The following is a 25,379-nucleotide window of genomic DNA, read 5'->3' as shown; positions in this document are numbered from 1 at the left end:
ATAATGATGAAATTAAGGTGTACAGAGTCAGAATATTCTATATTTTGTAAAAATACAGTGAATTATTTTACATCAAACTGATCATGTTGATTGCTTCTAGCTATCTATATATTATTATTGCCGATCATTCCTTTAACATGTTTAAGGTAGTCCTATACTTGGCACTAAATGGGCTCAATCATTAAAAGCTTAGCTTTAAACGATAAATATACATTCTAGCAATACATATACAAAAGAAAATATGCATGTTTACATGCTAGTTTGTTTGTTATCACCTCTCAGACGGGTGTACCCCCTTGCGAAAATTATTGACAATTATGAAATTTGCCAGACGTCCGTTTTTGGATCGGGTTCGTTATTCAGCTTTAACGTGAAAGGAAGAAGGTCTGCAAAACACCAAAGCTAAAGGTGTACAGTAACGTTTCGCAATAGTTTAGGTAAGTGTTCGTTGAATATTGAATGCATTGCCTGCACATGCACTATTTATTTAAGATGGTCATACCTCATAACTTATGCAAAGACGAACATGTATAGACTGATGAAGGTTTAGGAACAGCACTGCATGCATTGTTGGGCGTGATATGGACACAGGCCAAATATCGCGAAAGGGTTGACCCATCTCATATAACTATATATTATTGCTTTTTTCTCATTTAAGATCCTCGTGTATAAAGACAATTTACAAAGTATTCATCTTTTTAAAAGCTATATGCCAGCAACTTGCATAAGAATCATTCATTTCAAACAATACAGTGACCATTTATCTTTTAAGAAGTGGTCAGCACTGACAGTATAAGGGCTAAAGTTGTTGAAGGAAGTACAACATGTATGTCTCTTGACCTCTATTTGAGACAATTTAAGCCATGTACTTATTTGTAATCTAGGACGGATTAGGTTTATATAAGATATTCTGTGTTAATCTGTATACTGCATGATGACAGGGATATTAAATGTACATGTATGTGTTTAATTGAGAAATAAAGTACGAGTTTTCGTGAATGTTGCAGAATAACCTCCGAGGTCGAAAAATGTTGTTTTGAAATATAAAAGCCGAGGCGTTAGCCGAGGCTTTTATTTTTCAAACAACATTTCGAGACCGAGGAGGTTATCCTGCAACATTCACAATATTTTATTTCTATTTTACTAACAGTCCAGTATTTCTACAGATCGTTTCTCCTATAGAGAGATGATCTAGGTCATTTTGGCGGCTGTTCAGTGTGACCCCAATGGTTTTGTTAGTAATGTTTACATGTGTATCCAAAACTATCGATCAAAGGAATCACATGCAGACAACATAATTTTTTTAAAGATTTTTAATACTCTTTACTTATTTATAAAATATCTTTGAATAATGTTCCTAATATTTTAAGGGCAATTTAATACGATTATTACTATTATACGTTATATATTTTAGGTAAAAACATGCAGTGAAAATGTGCTAGGGAGGTGCTAGGAACAGCCACATTGATCTCTTAAAAATAAACAATTGAGGCAATACACATCGTTTTGACATGAACTAACACATGAAATTGACATAGTTTTAAAACTTTTTACGGTTTGACGTTGTACCTTTATGGTCAGTGCGAGACAAATAGGTTTTTCTGATCTGATAATTTACTGATGACGTTTATGTTATATTGGAGAATAATGTCTGTGGCATCTCTTTGATCTTGGCAATAACTGTAGTAGAATGTATGACATATCAATGCACTGGGGAGACAAGGTACTTCGTGAGAATTGGTCGCAGGCCAGTAAGATTTTTCTTTAACTGATTACTGTCTGTAATGTGGCAAACTGTAGGCATATATCAATTTTTATATTTCAAAGTCTACTGTGATCTTTCATGAATGTCTTATTTGTACCAAATAACGGCACCCCAAAATAACGTATATAATATATGATTACAATCATAATCAGTAACTTTTTTGACAAATTTTAAAATATGTAACTTTTGTGTTGACTTTAATTTTATACTTGCACACTAACTAATTCATTAATAAACTTTATCTTGACTGGTTATAGATTTGTATCTATTTGAATTGTGTGTTAAATTAGCAGTAAGAAAAGAGCACTTTCGAATATGTCCTTTTTACGCGTGACAGGACGTATTGGTGTTAAACAAATATTGCTTCTTCTTTTTGTTGATCATTATTTTGTGACTTATTGTAAAACTGTTTGTGTAGCCTTGGCAAATTATTTATGACAGTCTTCAACCCTGTTAAGTGCTTATGATGACTTTAAAACAGAGAGCTGTTAAGTTATACTGGAAATTCCTCCTTGAAACAATAGAGCTGTATTGACACTTATCGGCGTGAGGCTGGGTCGTATCATAAAGAAGACAATTAAATGTCAAAGGACAACGTGCGGGATGAAGTGTTTTTATGCCCCGAAAATTAACGTTATAAGGACGTCCTACCAGGAACGTTTATACTAATGGGATTAGGCAACTTCTTCATTTGCCATGTCTACTCCCCAAACTATCAGGTGAGCCCTGACAAATTTTTAAAACTCTGTTCAATCCCAGTAAAATTATTTGTTATTTATAAGATTATTTGTTTCCTCTTGTTAAAAGGAGTAGGTTTTTCATACATTTTTAACCGGGTTTTCCAACGGAAAAATCCGGTTATTAAAATGGTGAAAATGGCGGGCGAGTGGGCGGCTGCCAAAAGGGTACCCTCATTGTACAGATAACTCCTCCTACAGTTTTCAAGATAGGAAGTTGTTCTTTTGCAGATCAATTGTACATATATCAGAGGTGTGCATATTGCTAGGATTTTGGTTTCTGATAATTTATCGAAAAAATACCAGCTTTTGAACTTTTTAAATGTTTTATAACGATATATCTGGTAACATCATAGAAATATGAAGTTAAAAATGACCTATGAAATCAAGTACCACGCGATTTCGGCGGTACTTGCGAGAATTGCCTATCCCATTAATAATATATTACGTCCCTGGTCCTACCAACCTAAGGACTTACTTTGCTATATTTTAATTCTTTATAACAGATTATATTTTCATTCTTTATATCTGTATAACAAATTCATGACAATAAGTATAGCAAAATTGCTTTTTTGATGTTTTTTTCTACAAGACTACCATTTGTGGCACAATGTGATTATTTGAGGCTTAAAAATAGTTTTAACACCTCCTTGGAAACCTTATATCAAATTACCGGTATTAGATTGTAAATTGAAGGATTGGTGTCAAGTTAATAAGTATGCATTCAAACAATTTTGTCAATTTGTATTGCTAACTTTTAAAACTGTGTAACTGTGTAACAGTTCTTTGTAAAAGAGATAAATTTCATAATTTTACCCCTCTTTGGGACTCAAAATTACCCGGTAGTTTCTATTTTATATCAACTGAGTGTGTTACAGCTATAAAACTTTACATGTATTTGTGAAATATTTTTCAGGGTACTTAATTCTTTTTGCTTTATCTGAGATTTGATATATTTTTAGCTCACCTGAGCTGAAAGCTCAAGTGAGCTATTCTGATCACATTTTGTCTGTCGTCCATCTGTCTGTCCTTCTGTCTGTCTGTGAACTTTTCACATTTTCAACATCTTCTCAAGAACCACTGGGCCAATTTCAACCAAACTTGGCACAAAGCATCCTTAGCCTAAGGGGATTCAAAGTTGTGAAAATTAAGGACCACGCTTTTTGCAAAGGGAGATAATTAGTAATTTATGAAAATTTTCGAGAAATTTTCAAAAATCTTCTTCTCACAAACCCAAAGACCAGGAAAGCTGAAACTTGTGTGGAAGTATCCTCAGGTAGTGTAGATTCAAAGTTGTGAAAATCGTGACCCCGGGGGTAGGGTGGGGCCACAATGGGGGGGGGGGGGGGGGTCAAAGTTTAACAAAGGAATATATAGAGTAAATCTTTAAAATCTTCTTCTCAGAAACTAATCAGCCAGGAAAGCTGAAACTAGTGTGGAAGTATCCTCAGGTGGTGTAGATTCAAAGTTGTGAAAATCATGATCCCCAGGGGTAGGGTGGGGCCACAATGGGGGGTCAAAGTTTAACATAGGAACATATAGAGTAAATCTTTAAAAATCTTCTTCTCAGAAACTAATCAGCCAGGAAAGCTGAAACTTGTGTGGAAGCATTCTCAGTTAGTGTAGATTCAAAGTTGTGAAAATCATGACCCCCGGGGGTAGGGTAGGGCCACAATGGGGGGTCAAAGTTTTACATCGGAATATATAGAGTAAATCTTTAAAAATCTTCTTCTCAAAAACTAATCAGCCAGGAAAGCTGAAACTTGTGTGGAAGCATCCTCAGGTAGTGTAGATTCAAAGTTGTGAAAATAATGACACCCCAGGGAGTAGGGTGGGGCCACAATGGATGGGGGGGTCAAAGTTTTACATAGGAATATGTAGAGTAAATCTTTAAAAATCTTCTTCTCAGAAACTAATAGTGATAGGCCGATTATCGCCGACAATCGAAAGTCAGTCGCTAAATAAATCTCCTGATGTCGATGATCGATTAAGATTTTCATAATCGATTGTTTAAAAAAAAATTAAAAAACCGTAATTTACGAAATTCTTCGTACGATTTGACTTTTTTTCAAACATCAAAACGAAAATAGGTTTAAACAAAATGGCGGCGCCATGTGCAAGCCTCACAAACGAGGCAGATGCCGCAAATCAAGATCCAATTAGTATAGCAGGGGAAATAGTTTATTAAAAAAGAAGACTACATTGTGCAAATGTTGATTTGCTCATTTTCTTGAATAAAAACCTTAAAAGGTACTGGTGAAACACTGAAGTTGTATGTCATGTGACTCGGTCAGTTGTGAACTTTCTAGTTATGATGTTTAAAAACAGTTAAAATTGATTTTGTTTAATGTTTTTGAAATGGGATTTGAACTCTAAATTTCAAATTAATTTGTAATATTTTAAATTGTTTATGTTTATTGTTTGAAGTTTGAACTTGTTCCTAACTTCCTAGTTACTATAAATGGTACAACATATTTTATTTCCTAGATGAAACAAGGACATGTATATTACTGTATATACAACGCAATTCGCAAGTTTTTGTTCAGAGAATTGTTTTATTCAATTAAACATAATTTTAAAACTTTCGATTATTTAATCGATTATACACTTTTGATTATTTCCGATAATCGATTATGAAAATTTTCCGATTTCCCATCACTAGAAACTAATCAGCCAGATGATTCTTTATAATTGTTAAGACTTTGGCCACAGGACAATTCTTCGGCCTCACAAGAAGGTTCAGAGTTTGATGTATGTTTATATCCCATATATAAAAAATTGTTAAGGATCTTTTTGAGAACTGTGATACTCAACTTGTGATATGACTACAAAATCATCCTGTTAGAAAAGGGACTAATGATTATAAACATAAGAATATCCAGGGGGGGAAATGGATTTTATTTATACAGGATCTACATGTATTATTGTACATTGTCCAGATAGTTTGTATTATGACTCCATTAAACTGAATTTATCATACCTATTGTTCCTCAGGTGAGCGATGTGGCCCATGGGCCTCTTGTTTGTTTTTCTACTAAACTTGATTTACTGCATGAGTTTGTTTTAAAAGGATTGAAACATCTAGTGCATACTTGTTACAACACCATTTTTAACAATGATGTGCAAAATACCAGTAATTATTATGAACGGTTTATTCCCACTTAGCCAACATTCTGAAATTCTCAATTCCACATGGCCAAAATTTCAATTTTCTCACCTGAGTGATCAGGGGGCTATAGTCTGTTTTCACATGTAAATGTATTTGTCATCAATTACCTGATAATACAAAAACAAAAAACAATGGCATTTTTAAAATTGATAAAATAGGATGCATAAACTTGTTTAGAGAAATACTTGTAATGCTATAAAGTATATATCATATAATATACTTCTAATAGTAGACTAATACCAATTGAAACATAAATTTACTTTAAATCTGTTTTGTTATTTATTTAAAAAAGCATTTATTTTTCCTATAATCTGGAAAAAAATGAATAAAAATAACAATAGAATATTTTGAAAAAAAAAAAAATACTAGATAAGCAATTTTCTGCAAGATGATTACATAAAACCTTTTATATGTGTTAACCAATACACTTATATTCATGAGAAAAACATTGAAGTAAATAATTATAAACTGTTTAGATTGGATATAAAATTACATAAATGAGATCAATCAGCAGTTTTTAAAAGGGCATGGTCACGATTTTGGCCAAAAATTATTTTTTCGATTTTAATGTTTTCAATGCTTCAGTAAGGCATTTTTAATAGGCAACCAAAATTTGAGTGTCATTTGATGAGTTATAAGCGAGTTACAGAGCTTGCAATTCTTCACTATGTAAACAAAGCGTTTGTTTACATTTTGAATGTTGAAGTGAAAATTCCAGTTTTAGACCTAAAATGAATGTGTTAATAGTTAGGAACTGTTTATTTATGCTTAAAATGAATAATAAGATAGACAAACCAGCTTTAAAAGATTTTTTAATGGTATATTGAACCTATGTAAACAAAAACAGGGCACGAGCCTTGTTTACATGATGAAGAATTGTAAGCCCTGTGTCTTGCTTAAACTCAACGACTGGCACCCAAATTTCATTTGATCATTAGAAATGCATTCCTAAAGCATTGCAAATAATAAAAACAGAAAAATAAAATTTGACCAAAATCGTGACCATGCCCCTTTAAAGAATGTAGACTAGATAAATGAACATAATTATGGGTATCATTTTACAAAATTAAAAGCCTGAAAATTACGAGATCTTAACTGTTTTATGGACTGTTAGTTGAAAGACATCCATGGTAACTAAAGAGAAATTTCAAAATATGATTTTATCTTTTAATTTGAATAATAATTGTAAATCTCTGTTTTTTGGTACACACTATCATGGTTTTTCAATTCAGATTTCAAAAATAAAAATTGAAAACCGTTGCTATGGTAACAAGTTGAAAAATAAAGTATTTTAAAAATAAGGTTACCCAGAGATGTTTTTATGATATTCCATTGAGTCATTCGGTATTAATTAGAAATATGTTTTACAGTAAAACCATTGGGGTGGTTATTAGATTCTATCATTAAAAGTGATTTGGGTACCTTGGGGTTCCTAACTTCCTACAGGTATCCTTGGGGTACCAATAGTTGACCCGTAGACGCCAATGAGTATCCTTGGGTATCAATAGTTATCAATTTTTATCATTGTGGTATCCTTGGGGTTCCTTGAGGTGATCCTTGATATCAATGAGACTCCTGGGGTATCACTTGTTACTAATTTCTATTATTGGGGTTCTTATGAGTATCCTTGGGGTTCCTAGGGGTATCCTTGGGATACTTGGAGGTGACCCTTGGATTCCAGTGAGATCCCTTAGGTATTAATAGTTATTAATTTCTATCATTGGGGTTCCTTAGGGTATCCTTGGGGTTCCTTGGGGTTTCCTTGGGGTTCCTTGGGGTTTCCTTGGGGTTCCTTGGGGTTAAAAGACGCACCCAAAAATTCAAATCAAATCAAAATGGCCTATCTTCAGGTTCAAGTCAACTTTTTACAGAACAGCAGAGGAAAATTTTTATCTTCTTAACTATATATGTATACATCATCATACTATCGATCTTATTAAATGTGAAGTATACAACATTAATAAAACATAAGCACTTTTTTCAAGCATTTTTGTGTTTTGTTAATTTTGAATTCATATATTGTGTAGATTGGAAATACCGGTACTCAATATAACTTTAGAAACCATAGAAAATTGTAGAAAAACTTAATTAACCCATATAGATTCGTAGCTATAATATTTAAACAGAATTTTTAATTACAATATTTTTCAAGGCTAAGTTTAAGTTAACTCAACTTACCGGTATATTAATTAACTCAAAATAATATGAAGATAGACAAACCAAGATAAATGTAGCTCAATTTAAAGCATACGTTGCGGGGGAATATGAAACAGTCAATTGCTTAAAAGTCATAATTATAAAATTACAATTTCATTGGAATTAAGAAGCTCAAATCATATTTATTCTTCTGAAGGCTAACATATTTTATTCCTCCCTAGCCCTATTTATGTGAAAACAAACTATACCTTACCTGTAATTACGGTAAATTCTTTTGTTCTCAACCTGTACCCCATTCCCACTTAGCCAACAAAGAACTACCTGTATTTTTTCAAAATGTTAGCTAAGTGGGAAGACACCATTATGAACATTGATATTTGTGAAAATGGTTTTTTAGAAACCTTGTGCTCTTAATGATTTTTTTTTCATGTTTTTAAGAAACGACAGGAAATTTAAATGGTCACTTTTAGTGAGGTCATAGAAGCATGAGGAATGATGGCTGCAGATCTGTAGCTCTCTGGTTGAAAAAATTTGGATAGACAAACCAGAGTTTGTCTATCCAAATTTTTCCAACCAGTGTACTACAGATATGCAGCTATAGGAATGAACAATGTAGCTACAGATTTGTAGCTCTCTGCTTTGTCTATCCAAATTTTTTCAAGCAGAGTACTAGATTTGCAGCTAGAGGAATGAACAATGTAGCTGCAGATTTGTTGCACTCAGCTCTGCTTTTTCTATCCAATTTTTTTTCAACCAGAAGGCTACATATCTACAGCTATGAAAGATGTTGTCAAATTATTATTTGTTACAGTATAATATTTCATGGAAATATCTATGTGATAATCATAAGATGGCTTTTATTAAATTTGTTTAAAATGGGGGCAGAAATTAAACCTTTTATGATACATCTATTAGTCCTATAAAAAATATTGTTTTGCCTCAGATTAGAATGTTTCGACGTCATTGGATGAAGATGAATCGCGTCAAGTGGTTGCCTTATAAATATCTTTACACGGCAAGCGTCAAAATTTATATGGCAACATGGCGAAGGTAACGTTATTTGAGCTGATTTTTTACACAAACTTTCAACCATACCTTTAATTTTTTAGCCCCAAAATATTTAGAGTGACCCCCCTTTGCCCGTGATGTAATATTATGATCCTACAATAGCATCCGTGTTTGCCCAAACGACTGACGAGGAAGGTAAATAATTAGAGAATTAAGCTATGAATTTAATTGTTGTATATTATTTTTTGTTTGTTAACATATCAAACTGTAGATCCTCAACAAAACAAAACACTTATTAAGTTTGTTACTGACTGTTTACAGAAATTTCTGGTGTCGTTAAGTCCACAAATTTCTGTAAACAGTCAGTAACAAACCTAATGAGTAATAGTATTTCACTTTTATCAACACTGTAACAATTGATAGAAACTCTTATCTGAGTACAGGTATGTTGATTTATACCCTTTTGTTCTGCAGACATTACGTATAGCTGCTTCCAGTGATGGGGTCAGACGAGAGCTGTGTGTGTTTTATCGTAGGGGGAGGTATCGTAGTGGTGGGAGGACTCCTGGTCATACTGTTACCAATGAGCTTCAGTGGACTAGAATATTATGAGGTAGATATTTACTGCTACTCTTTGACGTTTTGATTGTTTGGATTTTTTAGTCGGCTCGCGAAGCAGGCGAGTCCTTCTTATCATAGCTGCAAAAATTTTGCACTAAATTATTAATGCGCTAATAAAAGAAATTAGTGCATGCATTAACAGCTTTTGTTTTGCACAATTCTAATTCGAAAGGGTTTTATCTCATCTTTATTTGCACATATATTTTTAAAGTTTTTCTTAAATTTAAACAAATCAAAGCAATTTTTGTTAAATTGCTGCCCATGAATTCAACAACATACATGGGGCAAACCTTTTTCCGTACTTATGAACCTAACTATTTGAGAAGTTCTGAATGGAGATGTGCGTAAAATGTATTTTTAAAAAACCAAGCATTTGCACTTGATGAAAGTTTTGAGAAGAGGTAATACAATATTGTACCATATAATATGGTACAGTATTATATAATAGTATATAAATAGTGCCTGTTTGGGAAGGTAACTGTTGAAATTGACACCCCGAGAAAGCCATTGTCAACCGATGCATAGCGGAGGTTGACAATGGTTTTTGAGGGGTGTTAATTTCAACAGTTACCCTCCCAAACAGGCACTAATTATATCATTATACTGAATGTCATAATTTTAAAGAAAATTTTACTGCTTTTATTTAGAAATGAAGTGAATTCTATGGCGAACCGTATGCGCGTAATTTACGCGCATGTAACAATTCTTTGTGTAACCCGTTGTCAAGTGTGTTGCTAACGCTGAGGGTAATAGAACGGATTACCAACTGCGTCTAAACCAATCAGATTTCAGTATTTAACAGGAAAGTATAATAAAATAAAATATCTTATTATACCTCAATATGAATATTCTAAGTTTTGGGAGAAGGTCCTCCAATATTGTACCATATAATATGGTACAGTATTATAAAATAAAATAAAATATCTTATTATACCTCAATATTAATATTCTATATAACGCGACATCTGATTGGTTGTAGACAATCACGTGACCAGGCACAAAACGTCGTGTCTCCCGGGGAATGAATATCATGTCTCACCTCTTCGGAAATCTCGGGTTTTTTCATCCCAAAGGTATGAAAAGGCCAATATGAGCAAACGATGTTGACAAATATGATGAAATAATAAATATTTAATCATTTAAATTCTCTTTATGCTACAAAAATCAATTTTTACTATATTTGAATTAATGAAAACAAAGATAGACAATCAGAAAAAACCCCCAAAAATCATGACGTTATTGATTTTGACAAGTCGAAAAATTATTAAATTCGACGTATTTTGTATAATCATTTGTTGTTCGTTATAATCAAAATTTTGTTGCATGAATGTTCAGGATATATGAAGATTTATTCCCCAAGAAAAATCATATTTTCCGAGGGCTTTGCCTGAGGGAAATATAATTTTTCTTGGGGGAATAAATTTTCAAATTTCCCTCATCATCATGTAATAAATGTATAATATCATACATGTATAATACAATATTGTGTCATATAATATTAAATGATTATAGTACCAAATCAACCTACCATATACAATAATTTAATATTAAACATCATTAACTATGATTATCTTTTAATATGATAAAGGTGGTCTTATAAAGGTGGTCTTATAAAGGTGATGTTTGCCATAGTGAGCTCTGTAATCGTTGATTACCTATGTTTAATTTATTTACAAAAGACAAAAAAGAAATTTTACAAAGTACTAACAATGTAATAAAAATTTCCATCAAAATTTTGACAACATGTTGGGAGCAATCGACTCTCAGGCCCTTCAGGCCTTTGATTTATTATAATATTGTTGCTGTTCATTTACAACAAAATTTTTTTGGCTTATTTGATCTTCAAAATTAGCTGGTTCTGTTATTCAGGCATCATTATGATCATAAGCAATCAACTACTGTATAGTTTTGTTTATGAAATTCAAAAATTCAAGCACTATTACATAAAACATGAAACGTAACACAAATATTATAAACAAATGTCAGAGATGTTTTATTTAAACTGATTGACACCTGTCATCCATTACTTCTAGGTGCGATGCTGTTAAAATAAAATTTTACTGGTACTCCCAGTTTTTTTAACTTTGATGCATATTTTGAAAAGTTCAATATAATGCTTACACACTCTCCTTAAAATGAGCTCTTGTCATAATTAATATCTATAGTATACTAAAAACAGATTTTTTCTGATCATCAGTATTAAATTATATGTTATGGTTTCTTCATTGTAGTATGGATTTGTCAAACAGAAAAGCACAGGGAGTGTTAAACTGGATTCTGTCTACTCATTTGGGAAACATTTCATTGGTCCAGACTATGAGTTCAAAGTGTTCCAGGCGGATGCCCATCACTTAACTCTACAAAACATCAAAGCCTTCACTTCAGACCGACTGGAGGTGTGTTATAAGTCATATTCTTACACTGAAACTCTTGTATTGTCTAATTTGTACGAAATAACCAATGAAATGAAAAACAATCTCACAGTATGAATTGAAATGTATTCAACTTTTTTTTACTCTGAAATCATATAAAAATTGATGACAACCAATAAATAAATTAAAGCAAGTATTCTGTTATCAATAATTGAAAGTTGCGAGATAAAATATTAAAGACGGTAAAATTTCACTCTGTAGCATAATGATCGAGTGATTACTACTTCAGAGTTTCACATCACTAAAAGGCATAATTTCTTAAAATTTTAAAACATTTGGTCTTGTACAGTATTCAATCTGCAGATATTGTTTCCTAATAGTGATGTATATATTCTAAAAGGTAAAGGTGACAGTGCATCTACAGTATTACCTGAGGAAAGACGACCTGCCTGCTTTGCACAGAAGATTTGATCTTGACTATGAAAGTGTGATGATTAACAGTGCCATTGATGCTGTCAAAGTAAGCTGGAATGTAACACTAAGTCTATAATAACTTAATAATTCAATATCATTGCATGCTTGTAAGGATATTATGAAGGTAAATTGTCGCCTTTTGAAGAACGACGGCTTAGTTGTTTGGTTTTTTTTAAGGTGGCAATTTTCAAGTTAATCCTATTTCAGCTCTCAGGCTTTTAATTTACTTTCTCTCGGAATAATATGTATGCATATTTAGAAAGCCACTATGCAGAAAAGACTCCACAATGAGGCCTCAATGCAAATATGAGAATTCCAGACAGGTCTATATACTGGCTATGGGACCTTGATGACCAATTTTAGTCAATAACTTATTTATTTGTAATCATCAGAACACATTAAAGATTTATTATTGTTTTGCTATTTCTTCATAGAGGCTTTGTTTCAGAATCTGGAAGTTAATGGACCCTGCAACTAAGACATTAAAATTCTCATTCATTATTGGCAGGGAGCTATTACAATTTACACCACCAGGGAGCTGATTTCGGAGAGGGTTAAGGTGGAGGAGGATTTATTCAAGGCCGTCCGGGAACGTCTGGGGGGCACCTGCTGCCAGGCGGACTGTAAATCCTGGCTGTACGGTGAGAGCAACTCTGTACTCACATGATTGTTTGAAGAATACCTGGGTATTTTTTGTAACTTGGACGTTGAAGATTAGTATCTCTTTATTTTTAAATTCTCGCTGTATCATGAATATAGGAAATTGTGTATCCAAAAATACAGTTGGTTTTAACCAAGAATGTTTAAACTGTTACAATTATTGTGAGCTGAAAATACTACTGGATTAAGTAATCTAGGAAAATATCTACAGAGAGCAGAAACACTTAGAAATTTGTTTGTAATAGATAAATAGATAATACTTTGATGCATTTAGTATGTGTATTGCTACATGTTATGTTGTGTATATATAATGTACTCTTTGTATCTGGTGAGCCATTTTGCTTAAAGAATAAATAAACTGAATGAAACTGTAATAACACTTGTAATAAAAAGTAATTGGTGAATTATTAAACAAAAATTTCATTTTATAAATACCATTAAAAGCTACATTAATCTCTTTTCCAGGATAAAAATCCTTTAGTGAAGCAAGAAATGTCAATATTCTTGTAAAGTTTCATATATTTTACTAGATAAACATCTGAACTATATTATTAGATATTTTAATTATTTAAAGTTTTCAGAGGTGCTTAAATTGGGGTGGGAATTTTTATCCCTGAACTCCTACAAGTTCTTATCTGCGACATTTGTTAATATTCCCATATATTGAATATGCTAATTCAGAACTGTCTGGGATGTTTTCCCTGAAGTTTAATAGTAACCTGTAGTCTAAGTTTGTTGTTTGTCAACAGCCTGCCCCCCAGGGTGTAAGAGTGTGGATCGCTGTACAGAAAATGACAAAGGGGTGTTTGCAGATGTCAAATTCTTCCAGATGGGTCAGGTTTTTATACCAACTGATGTGGAGGAGAGATTCTTGAGACAGCTGACGCTGAAAGAGGACTCTGAGAAAGAGAAACTTCTACAGAAGGCTCAGGTGGAAAGGAAAATCACTTCCTCTCAGGTATGAATCTCAAAGTACAACTTTTATTCCAGACCACTTCACCATTTACCAGTAATAGAAAAGTTTCCTGCAAATTTCTAGCACATAAAGCTTGCAGTAGCTTGTATATAAGATCGCGGAACATTAACTGGCAAGATTGGAAATATACAGCTTACGTCAATTTCACCCGTTACAGTCAAAACATTTGAAATGGGCGGGGAAAAATTGAAGCGGATCGTCGTTTGAGAAAACATTGGATTGAAACTAGTTATAGGAAATGTATTTTTCAATCCACCTCAGTGTTTCTAACTTGCTTAGGTATATGACTCAAAGCGATTGGTAAAAATTAGTATCAGAAAGGTGATGAATAAACATTCTATGTCATCAATAAGAATGTAAGCTTAATAAGCAAATATGAGAAGATCCTAATTGGGGAGATATCATACGCAGGGCAAATTAAAGCTTTGTCCGGTGACTTTAGAAAATCAGTCGTCACAAGTTAGTATTTAGCTAGATAAACAATGGACGCGCATAACGTTATCTATTAGTATACATTAACTTAGCATGAAAATATAATTATCTGGATACAATTTGAAATTATTGAATCGAAGTTTGAATTATTCTCCTCGGGGAATAAACCCCAGTTCAACAATGGCCCCACTTGAATTCAGACATGTTATATATGTCGACTGATTCTCTAAAGCCATCGGACAATGCTTTGCCTTAAGTTTATTATAATCACTCCCGAATTGGGATCTTCCCATATTTGCTGATTATATACTTTTTGATTAAATAAAACGTTTATCAATCACTTTGTTGATACCACATAAGTTTTTTTTTCAATTGCTTTAGAAATACTGAGGTGGATTGAAAATACACTCCCAAAAACTACAGTTTCAATCCAATGTTTTCTCAGACGTCTACATTAATTTGTTCCCGCCCATTTCAAAATGTTTTGACTGTAACAGGTGAAATTGACGTAAGCTGTATAATTTAAATCTTGCAAGTTAATGTTCCACGGTCTTGACTCCCATTGTTGTGTTGGCAGGTTCAGAAAATCAAGAACCAGGCTCTAGAGACGAGGGAAGAGGCCCAGGCTCAGTCAAACCTCATCAAAATCACATCCAGTGCCAACTACACTGTCACTATTGAGCAGGCTCGTGGTCTGGGGCTGACCACTCTGTACCGTGAGCTCAACATCTCCACCCAAGGACACAAAAACAGCTTTGATTATCTCCGCACTCTTAGAGGCCTAGATAATGTCTGGTTAACTGTCGATTTTAACCAAAGGATTGTGGGAGGATTTGGAGGCAACTGATTAGTTTGTACTTTTTAGAAATTAGTTTGTAAATTGTTTACTGTCTAGTTATGAATGCAATTGTTTTTTCTGTTTTGACTTTTATGCTCTTAGAAATTGATTGTGGCTTGGCATTATAATAGGTCAGAAACAGTCATTACTTGTAACTTGTACCTACTTTGCAAAGTCAACCTGCATGATCATTCTTTTCCTCTGGAAAGTTAATACATTTAATTGAAGGACTATTTGCGGCATTATGCATTTTTGCCACAGGGGCCAAGCCGTTTTAACATTAATTTCAATGTAACCATAAATCTTTATTTATGGTTACATTGAAATTAATGTTAAAATGGGTTTGGCCCCTGTGATTTTTGCAAGTTTTATAAAAAGCTTTAAAAATAAAGTGGAAGATATTTGAAGTCATATTGAAAATAAGTATGTAAAAGGTTATCACCACAGTGATGTCATAATGTAGAAACGACTTCATGAAGATTGTCTTATTTTGATAAATTGATGTTTTGTAGCAAAATATTGGTGTTTTCCAATTTTTTTTCCACTGGGAAACATCGAGCGCAGGCTTGCTCAAGTACCCTTTTTTAGTATAATGTGTAAAATTTTATGGAGAATAACGTGTTAAAATCACACTTGTGTAGACCTGCGCTCTATACTATAAAGAAAAATGAGAATATTTTCAAAAATTTTGTTTGCATAATTGTTGGAATTTAGTTACTTAGGTAACATCATAGATAAACAGTGAATGAGCATTGATGACTAAAATCAAGATTAAAGTGATAGGCATCCTCTGTATAATGATTTATGAAGATTTGATATTTATACGATACTACTTAATTGATTAAATTTGGGGGCAGATATTTGACCATACCAAATATAGTCCTTTTTTCAGGTTATGTAAAATGGTCAGTGTTGACATAAGAGGAGTGCATTGAATTTTACAAACTAAGAGTGATCAACAGTGGTGCTGTATACATGTATATGATTAATTTACTTATCATTTCATCAGTAGATAGATGCAATAACCCTCTTTAAAGAAAGATAACTCTAATTGATCAATTATAAATTTCTGTAAACGTTTACCCAACATAGTTATGATGGGCATTTTAATCATAATTCCATCTCCTCTTTCAAAAGCATCAATGATATACAAAACTTAATAGAGGTATGTTACCAGGCACGTAGCATCGTTTTTGAAAGTGGGGGGGCCAGACCCATCCAAAAAATCTTGACAAGCAAAAAAAAAAAAAAAAAAAAAAAAAAAAAAAAAAAAAAAAAAAAAAAAAAAAAAGGAAATTTAAAGTTTTCAAAAATCTTCAAAATCCTAATCCGTGGGGGGGAGGGGGGGGGGACTTCAATTTGACTCCTCATTTCCTTATTTTCATATCAATTTTTTACTTGCTTCCAAAAAAGTGGGGGGGCCAACTCCATTATAAATCATTTTTTTTTATATAAATTTTAAAAAAATTTGTTGCTTCAAGAAAAAGTGGGGGGGCCAGGCCCCCCCTGGCCCCCCCTGATGCTACGTGCCTGGTTACGTATTTTTTACCAACAATGTAAATTTACACTTAAAATGTTGTAATGTTAGTTAATTTTGTACTATATCTTTTTCTATCTCAATATTTTTGTTGTAAATGAAGTCCCAGGGGTTGTTTATGAAAGAACAATATAAAATCTATTCAAAATATTCACATGCTTATTTTGTAACTTAGAAATTTACATATATGTCTACTGTATACAGGGAAATATTAGCCCTTTTATTTTCGCCCCTTTCGCCCTTGGTGTCAGCGGCTGAATTGAAGACTGAGCGAATACCAATGTTTCAATTTATCACCTATTAAACACAACTTTGTAAGGGCGAACTCAAGACGGGGCGAAACCGTTTGCAAGTGAAGAAGGGCGAAAATAACATGGGGCAAAAATTACCTTGTATACAATATTGAGTCCCAAGTCCGAAATTATTCAGGGATTTTTAAATGCATGTATATGTAAATTATTGATGGGCTTTTTCTGCTATGTTAATATTTTTTTTCAATTATTTCTTTTGTACAATTATTTTTTGTAATGATATCTTTTTCTTTATATAAAAAGTTGATGTGATGTAGTTTTTTGTTTACATTTACATCTACACCTACTATATTGTTGGGATTTTTTAGCATTTTTTTTAATAAAACCTTTTCATATTTCTTTTTTGTTTGTAAAAGTATGTATTTTGTGGATGATATAATCTTTTTTGATACAGGGTACATGTCTACTTTTTTACTAAAATTTCCGTGTTTTAAACAGTGCATTCATCAGCAAGTGAGACAAGCTTGGATAAAGTCGGCTAGACATTTATGACTTTATATTACACTTGGCCTTCAATGGTCACTTATGACCTCAACTCATTTGACTTTGATTGGTCACATGTCTATGTAACATGTTACAGTTGATCACTTAAGACTGTTACACTTAGTTTTGATTGGTAACTAATCAAGACCTGAAGAAGGAACTGGTTGTCAAGAGCAAAAAAAAACAGCAACCATATTGTCTTTGTGATAAATTAAAACATTTTATATTATGATTTAATACATGTAGCAATTAAGACTTCATTTTGATTGGTAACACAACATTTTGATTGTATTAACTTGCTACTGTAACAAAAGGTTTTGTTTAGTTACTTTTGGTTGGGTATGTTCTTTTGATCCTTAAACACTGTTTAAGAACGCTATTGTCAACAAATCATCCATCAGATCTGCCTATAAAATGACCACGACCATCAAGCATTCTTACACGATTACCTGTTCTAAAATTTAAATTTCTGTAATCACACTAACTTGTAATTTTGGAGATATTTTTACACTTTTCTATTGCAGTGGCACAGTTAAAATATACTTATAGACCACTATTTACCATTAGCTTTGATGAATTTCAATCCATGTACATGCATACTGCAATACTTGTCATGAGATGTTCTACGTGTATCTATTATTAGTACATGTATTTTGAAGTCATTTTTTCACAATTTTTAATAAAATTTTCTCGGTGTATAAATATTCTGCTTGTTTTTATTCCTTTACCCAGAGAAAAGGTTAGTTAAATAATTTTTGCAGTGTTGACTTAAGGCAAAAATAAACATCAAAGAGTTGGGAAATGTTTCAAAATATTTTTATATCGTAATTATAAAAGATCAGGCTTTAAGAAATAATTTATTCATGAAATAGACAATTTTGTCCTCGTTTACTTCCATTTCATTACACAAATCTGAGCTATATGGTCTGAGGGGAACACAACACTGGGCAGGGCTCTATGCTGGGTCACCAGTTCATGGTCCGGGGTGGGAACCACACTGACTACCTCCAGGGTCTGGTCCACAAACACGTAGTCCAGGTGTCCCTGGAATGCCCCCACATAGTTTGTGTACTCGGGATAACCACAGGCACTGGACAGATTAAAACTGTGAGTGAAATCAAAGCTGGTCACTTCCTCTCCAGTGTCTAGAACAAGAGTTTGTAACATTATTAAAATCTACTACACAAGACTACGTTTCTGAGGTTCAAGAGGAAGAACAATAATTTGTAAAGATGATTTAGCTAATTAAATCATCAAATTGATAGAAAAAAAACAGCAATATGATTTAGCAACAAATTGATACAGACATATCAAATTAAGTGTTGTCAAGCAAAGATTTTAGTTTGAAGCCATAGCCAAACAATTTTAGAAAAGAGATATTTCATTAAACAATCTATTTTTAGTCCAATATGTAGAGAAAATCAAATGTTATATTGACGTCCTAGGTCACTCTTGGGTGAATATAATGTCTGATTTTTCTCTAGATTTATGGATATCAGCTTATCAGAGAGGTAGGAATTAATCATTCATACTAATATACATTATTGGTGTTTTTAGGTCAATACTAGCTACCCGAGAAGTACAATATTGACGACTCGGAGCACAAGGTGAATATTATATTTCGAGGGTAGCTAAATCATCCTACTGATTGAAAAAAACAACTGCAATAATTGTTTTATTATATGGTTCAGTGACAAATTCACACATACATTTCAAATTGAGTGTCACCTCATTGCCTTTACTTAGTTTGTGAATGTCAGGTTAAAGGCGTTGCTGAACATATTGAGAAATGCGAAATTTTATTGTATGACACGACAGGAATGATGATAACCAATCATACGGTGCAATTTAAAAAATTCTCATGTTATATTCACCTCGTAGGTCATGTGCAGGTTAATATTACATACCGGTACCTATTGACTGGCTATGAGGACCACATCAAGTTTATTGTCCCCCGAGACAGCAGCTATTTCTTGGGCAAAGCCAAGGGAAATGGCTGCTTTTGGGGGGAGAATAAACTTGCTTTCCTGCAAATAGTCAGTAAATAGGAGTTTAAAAACGAGGAAAATCAAATGCCGCTGGTGAATATTTTCGATGACTACTCACTATGAGCAGATAGCACGGAAACTATTTCACGGTTAGATAAAATAGCATGTTTATTTGTCGTAATTTTACACAGAAAATAATACAGAGATATAATAACCCATTTTATTTTTTCTAGAATGTTGGATTTAAGTCATTTAGAAAGCTAGGAATCATTTTAAAATGATCAAGATTTGTGTAAAGTGTACCTTTAACTCTGAGTTTGTATTCCCCTGGAATAATTTGACTTTTGGTCAGGAATCCATGTAGAGCACTCTCAGGGCTTGCATTGAAATCCCCACAGAAGACCAAGGAAATGCTGTCTCCCTAATCCAAACAGAAAAAAAAAATAAGATGTTTGAATTCATTTTGAAAAACATGATATACAATGTAAAAGTTCCTTTTTTTTTCATCCAACAGAAAATACTGACTTACAAGAAAACAATTTTCATTAAATCATCACTTGAATGTTATTTATACATTTAAAGTTTAGGTCTGTGTTCAGAAGAGCAGGTGGTCGGAAATGAATGTTAGACAATAAAGCTTCCTGTACTGGTGTTTACTGATAACTAAGAAAAGAGCTGACCTTTTCCTTGTAACTGTTCATCACCATCTCTAGGTGTCTCATGCTGACCACCCCCTGTAGAACCCGGATGTAGCTGTAGTCCCTGTGGAAGAACAGGTGGGTGTTGGCCACACACAGCTTCTTCTGGGGGTCAGCCAGGGATTCCAGCACACATACCTACAGCACAGAACAACAGCTAATCACTGTATTTATATCATATACCGGTAAACACATTGTTGAATGATCACATACTTGGCAATAACAGCTACTAACAGTATTAGTGCAATATGCATTCACTGTAATACATACAGGTATTCAGAATTGGCTAAACAATTGCTCATTTATTTTTTAAAAGAATTGAGATTGCACGGTTTAGTACAAGTACGAGTAAAGATCAATTTCTTCAATACACAAATATAATTATATGAAACTGATGGCTATGGATCATGTTGTTCCATGCATGCACTGTTAGCTATCTTACTTGTAGGATATTCTTTCTTTTTTTGTAAAACTCGTAGACGTCCTGATATTTGACCACTTTCTCCTTGATATCCCTACAGCCATCCTCCTCCAGAGTGTCTGTTAAGTCAATGTTGTGTTCACTGATCATCCTGGAAGGGTTAATCCATGTTTACAAATAAATCATCAACATTTATATCAGATGAATTTTGATGACAGAATCCTTTTCATACAGGAATTTTTTAGTTAAATATAGTTTTTCTTCCAATATAATTTCACACCAAATTTCAATTTATAATCATATAATCAGATCCCTGGTACATGTATCTACTAGTATATTCAATCACAGATGCCACATTTTACAGCCTCTAAAGTTACTTTATTCTTAACACTGAATCCCCTTCATTTCTTATGCTGTCATAAAACAAGAAATTTATGTGTTCAACAATACAGTAATCAAACCAAACTTTGTGGATTTATTTTTATCAGATTTCAGCTGCACTAGAGAGTTCAAGAAAGAACCACTGACTTAAACTTGGATGTCCTGTAAAACAGAGCCTCTCCTTCCTTTACTTTTCCTGACTTCATCTTGTACACTCCAGAGAAACCATTCAATTCAAGGGCTGGCAGCAAGAATTTCGTAAACACCTTCTCATCAACTTCTTGTAGGCAAATGATATCAGCATTGTACCCTATATAAAACAATGAATTCATTCACTGAGATGTACTGTACTGCCATGTTGAAGTTAACAGATACCTGGTAGTTCAATTTTTTTGAATAAGTGACAGTTTTATATCCTTTAAGACTTCCTGCTCTCTGTAGTACTGGTTATTTATTTTCTATGTGTACTCTCAGCAATTTTAACATGTTTAATATTAAAGAGTGAAATTGTTTTCCATTGTCATTTATAAGCAAAGGTATACACTATCATCCTAATGTTGCATTGCAATGCGCAATTAATAATGACAATACAAACACTAATTATTCAATTTATATGCTCATCCTTTAGCTACCACAAGACTGTTAAGCTTATCAAATAGTGATAGTCAGACCAGCTTCATTTCCGATACCAGATACCGGTAGTTGAATGAGCACCTGAATGATCACATTCAGATGGACTTGATTTGTATCTCCGTCATGTCCATCCTTCTGTCTTCCATCCCATTACAAAGTTAACCATTAAATGCTAAACATATATATTACGTTTTATCAATACAAGATTTATTAAATAGTTGAAAGTGAGTTGATTTTACCAAGAATTTCCTTCATCAGCAGCTGTTTTCTGTAATCTATGGACAATGCATATGGAGCACAGTAAGGGTACAGTTCTGTTCTGGTGAATTCAGAGTCAGCAAATACATCTGCTAAAATATTGTAGGTCATCACTCTGAAACTATGTAAACAGAAATAAACATACATTTTAGATATTATATAGAGCGTAGGTTGAGCATGAAGAATGGGCATGCACATTTCATTACACAATACCTATACATTAGATGTTTAAGTTTACACATGTTACAATTAAGAAAAAAAACAGAGTTTATTATTCAATGATAATAAAATAATGGTTTCTTGAAGTTAATTAACACTAATGAAATATATTTAAAAATTAGCAGTGTGTTGCATGTACAGGTCACTAATGTAAGATAGGGTAAAGTTAAATTCTGAAAGAAATGCTCTCCGTATTTCTGAGGTCCTTATGCCCCCATTAGTGCATTACTTTTTTTTAAATGTAAAAGAAATTAGGACTGTGATTTTAGGTAATACTTTTGTATTTATGGTACATCTTTTATCATTTTTAAAGGAGAATGGGGTTACAAAAAAAGGATACAGTACAAAATCATTGGAAAATAAAAGTAGAAAATTACCTAAGATACCTCATATATTATCTATACCTTGAACTATCTGTCAGATCTGCAGTGTAAATGTGTCTTGTTTCAAATGGACATATCCCTGGTCCAGCTTCCACCTCAACTTTACTGATCACTGACACTGGTACTCCAGACCTGTCCCCACATTTAGGAACACAGGTGAACTCTAACTTGGAGTCAATGTCATCATTGGTTGGTGCATACATTAGTTTGTTTGATAAAAGTTTGGTAGCCTCTTTTTGCTCAGAGAGGCTAATATTATGGTGATTTTTGTGAACCCTATTCCAGCGGTATTCACAGTCAGAGGAGTTTGCAAACAACAGTTGGACCTTTGGGAACACGGGAAATCCTGACATGATACTTTTAGGAAGGTCAATTTTGACCGCTGTGGGGGGATTGACAGATACCTGATACTTCTGTTCATTGATACATACTTCTGACCCATGTTTCAAAACATCAGATACACACATTTTGCTCTCTGTGTCAACCTCTACACCATTAACTCTGAACTTTAACTGAACCTCTTCTTCTTCTTGTTCTGCTTCGTTTTTCTTTCTCTTTCTTTTCAAAAATTTAGACGCTATCGAGTTTTTCAATCGTGATAAAGTCTGACCAATTTCTTCCTCCTTCAATCTCTCCATACGGAATTGTTTGGAATTTGCACCTTTGTGGGAATAGTTAAACTCCACTGTCATCTTATTGGTTTCTGGGGCAGACTGCACAGTAATAACAGACGATGCCATGTTCCGCCGAATGGCTAATACTGTCAATCTGTTGATAAATAAACCTGTACTTAAGTACAATTGCCTTCCTATAGAAAGAGACATGCCATTGCATATACACGTTGCAATATTTACTTTTCTATTGTTGTTTAAAATTGTTAACTGAAAGCTTTCACGTGGTTTTGCAATGCTGACTAGAATTTCCTCTGCAAGTTCAAGTATCCCGAACCCGATTACCACTGCACATAGGTAAGATGACCCCCCCCCCCCCAAATTTATGATTGAGATATCTCATATATCAACAGTAACGTTCTTTAAAAAATATATAAAAGTAGGCCTACAGTTGTAAGTGGATCTAAAGTTGTTTTCCTTTAAGTATTTTTAAAATTTAAGAGAAACGTACGTGGAGGCAGATCGAGACATAAATAACATTTATTTATGTCTCTGGTGGAGGTAAACAGACTGCATGGTAAATATATAGGCCTATAATAAATAAATAAGTAATAGAAATCATTTAATACTTTTCACATCATGAATACATATGCATATAATCATTCTATGTGAACATGGTGAACATATTTATATATCTTATGTGGGTTTTTTAATGCATAGATATATTGATCGTCTTACTAGGCATCACAATTTTTTTATTTATTAGGATTAATACAATATACCATTAATTCAAACAATCTCAGATTTATTTAAACAATATTTTTTTTTCAATTTTCCATAACTTATTACAATTTTCAACAGCAATACAATATTAAATGTAGTTTAAACTACAGATTTAGAGAAGATTTACAGAAGATGTAACGTTTCGAACTACAACAATAAAATTTTATTTTTTAGTTATATTTATATTTTTTAATTCTTTCTTTCTTTTAACAAAATAATAAATTGATTGTAAAAAGTAAAGTTAAATTGACTAAATTACTGTTAATGTACATCAGTACGCTAGCTAAAGGCAAATCCCCCCCCGGCTGGGGGTCTAGGGTTTAGGGCAAATTATGCCCCGGTGGAGGGGGGGGGGGGGTTCAGGGGGCGAAGACCCGAGTAGCACATGGGTTTTACCAAAATTTTAAGTCAATTTCCTGCGAAAGAAATCATATGCTACATCCCTTTTCTCTAGCAAATACGCAGCAATGAAAAAAGTTTCCCAGTTTGAAATGACACAACAAAGATCGAGTCTTCAATTTATACTAGTATCGACATCATCAAAGAATATTTCCAAAATATATGATACTAGTATCTTACTTCTTCAGTGCATTTGGTATTGTAGATGTTGCAAAGAAACCCGTTAGCTTAAAGCCGTAAACAAGATGGGATTTTTTTTAATTCTCCAAATTGGTAATATCAATAAGATATATTTGTTCAGTCACCTATGTTATTTATTTTATAAAAACGTAATTTTAAGTTTTACCTCAGCGGAAATGTTGAAAAATTCTTGTAAAGTCGTCCACGATCCTTTTAGCAACCTTTTTTTTTTTTTTTGTTATGGTCTGGATAAACAGGATAAAACGAATTAACTGATGCACTGTATTTCTACTATACTTACTGTTAAATTTTTGATGATTTTTTGGCAATGATTTAATAAAAGACTTTATAAATTCGATCAGTGCACATACTGAATATATAGATTTGAAATTAACGGAATGATGTTAAATTAAGACACAAAATAAATTGAAACAAGTAGTGCTGGATGGTAAATTATTCTCTCTCTCTCTCTCTCTCTCTCTCTCTCTCTCTCTCTCTCTCTCTCTCTCTCTCTCTCTCTCTCTCTCTCTCTCTCATTTGCACATATTTTAATGCATATTTACACAATGGGATTGGGCATAAGTTCCATAACTTATTAAGCCCTCTCTCCCTACAAAATTATTGACAAACATAATATAAAGCATAGTAAAAGGTCACATATTTAAAACAGATGCAATATATATCACATGCATTACTAAAGTTGCTAATAAATGGCACTATAAAATAGATATAAATATATAAAGTGTAGTACATTACGAAAAACGTTCAGATTTTTTTATGAAAAGGTGAACCATAGAGAACAAAGTTTCATTAACACTATCACTAATTGTAACATCGCCCCAGAGCAACATATGTGTGTTGACTATATTCAAATTTCGAATCTTA

At 33.0% G+C, this 25,379-nt stretch overlaps 2 protein-coding genes across 5 annotated transcripts; one reads left to right on the top strand and one right to left on the bottom strand.

Moving 5' to 3' along the window:
• Positions 1–290: 290 nt before the first annotated feature.
• On the top strand, positions 291–15,867 carry LOC105320750 (uncharacterized). 4 transcript variants are annotated; one of them, XM_011418813.4, is made up of 8 exons: positions 324–437; positions 8,938–9,031; positions 9,311–9,449; positions 11,689–11,853; positions 12,230–12,349; positions 12,812–12,944; positions 13,713–13,921; positions 14,949–15,867. In XM_011418813.4, exons 3-8 carry the CDS (start codon positions 9,336–9,338, stop codon positions 15,216–15,218), a joined length of 1,011 nt encoding a protein of 336 aa, XP_011417115.1. In that variant the 5' UTR covers positions 324–437; positions 8,938–9,031; positions 9,311–9,335; the 3' UTR covers positions 15,219–15,867. The 4 variants fall into 4 exon arrangements, with proteins under 4 accessions (XP_011417113.1, XP_011417115.1, XP_011417116.1 ...); XM_011418814.4 differs by lacking the exon at positions 324–437 and adding an exon at positions 2,301–2,484; XM_011418811.4 differs by lacking the exon at positions 8,938–9,031 and having other exon boundaries at positions 291–437.
• Positions 15,868–17,327: 1,460 nt separating this feature from the next.
• LOC105320749 (2',5'-phosphodiesterase 12) lies at positions 17,328–23,467 on the bottom strand. Its single transcript, XM_020064270.3, has 7 exons — positions 22,543–23,467; positions 21,901–22,040; positions 21,176–21,338; positions 20,669–20,798; positions 20,209–20,364; positions 19,832–19,949; positions 17,328–18,685 (listed from the first exon to the last, which is right to left on the bottom strand). The coding sequence occupies exons 1-7, from the start codon at positions 23,343–23,345 to the stop codon at positions 18,429–18,431; spliced, it is 1,767 nt and encodes a 588-aa protein (XP_019919829.3). The 5' UTR covers positions 23,346–23,467; the 3' UTR covers positions 17,328–18,428.
• Between the last annotated feature and the right edge of the window lie 1,912 nt (positions 23,468–25,379).

This window comes from Magallana gigas, chromosome 2 (assembly GCF_963853765.1).
Source record: "Magallana gigas chromosome 2, xbMagGiga1.1, whole genome shotgun sequence".
Taxonomy (NCBI): Eukaryota; Metazoa; Mollusca; class Bivalvia; order Ostreida; family Ostreidae; genus Magallana; species Magallana gigas.
The sequence above is the reverse complement of the archived record's forward strand: the minus strand, read 5'-3'. Positions and strand labels throughout refer to the sequence as shown.

Coding starts and splice junctions, on each gene's coding strand:
- LOC105320750 (XM_011418811.4), top strand. CDS start 9,336: ATGGGGTCAGACGAGAGCTGTGTGTGTTTTATCGTAGGGGGAGGTATC. Junction 12,350..12,811: donor GTGCCATTGATGCTGTCAAA/GTAAGCTGGAAT, acceptor CATTATTGGCAG/GGAGCTATTACAATTTACAC. Junction 13,922..14,948: donor GGAAAATCACTTCCTCTCAG/GTATGAATCTCA, acceptor TTGTGTTGGCAG/GTTCAGAAAATCAAGAACCA.
- LOC105320749 (XM_020064270.3), bottom strand. CDS start 23,345: ATGTCTCTTTCTATAGGAAGGCAATTGTACTTAAGTACAGGTTTATTT. Junction 21,339..21,900: donor GCTGATGAAGGAAATTCTTG/GTAAAATCAACT, acceptor TGTTTTATATAG/GGTACAATGCTGATATCATT. Junction 20,799..21,175: donor TACAGGACATCCAAGTTTAA/GTCAGTGGTTCT, acceptor TAACCCTTCCAG/GATGATCAGTGAACACAACA.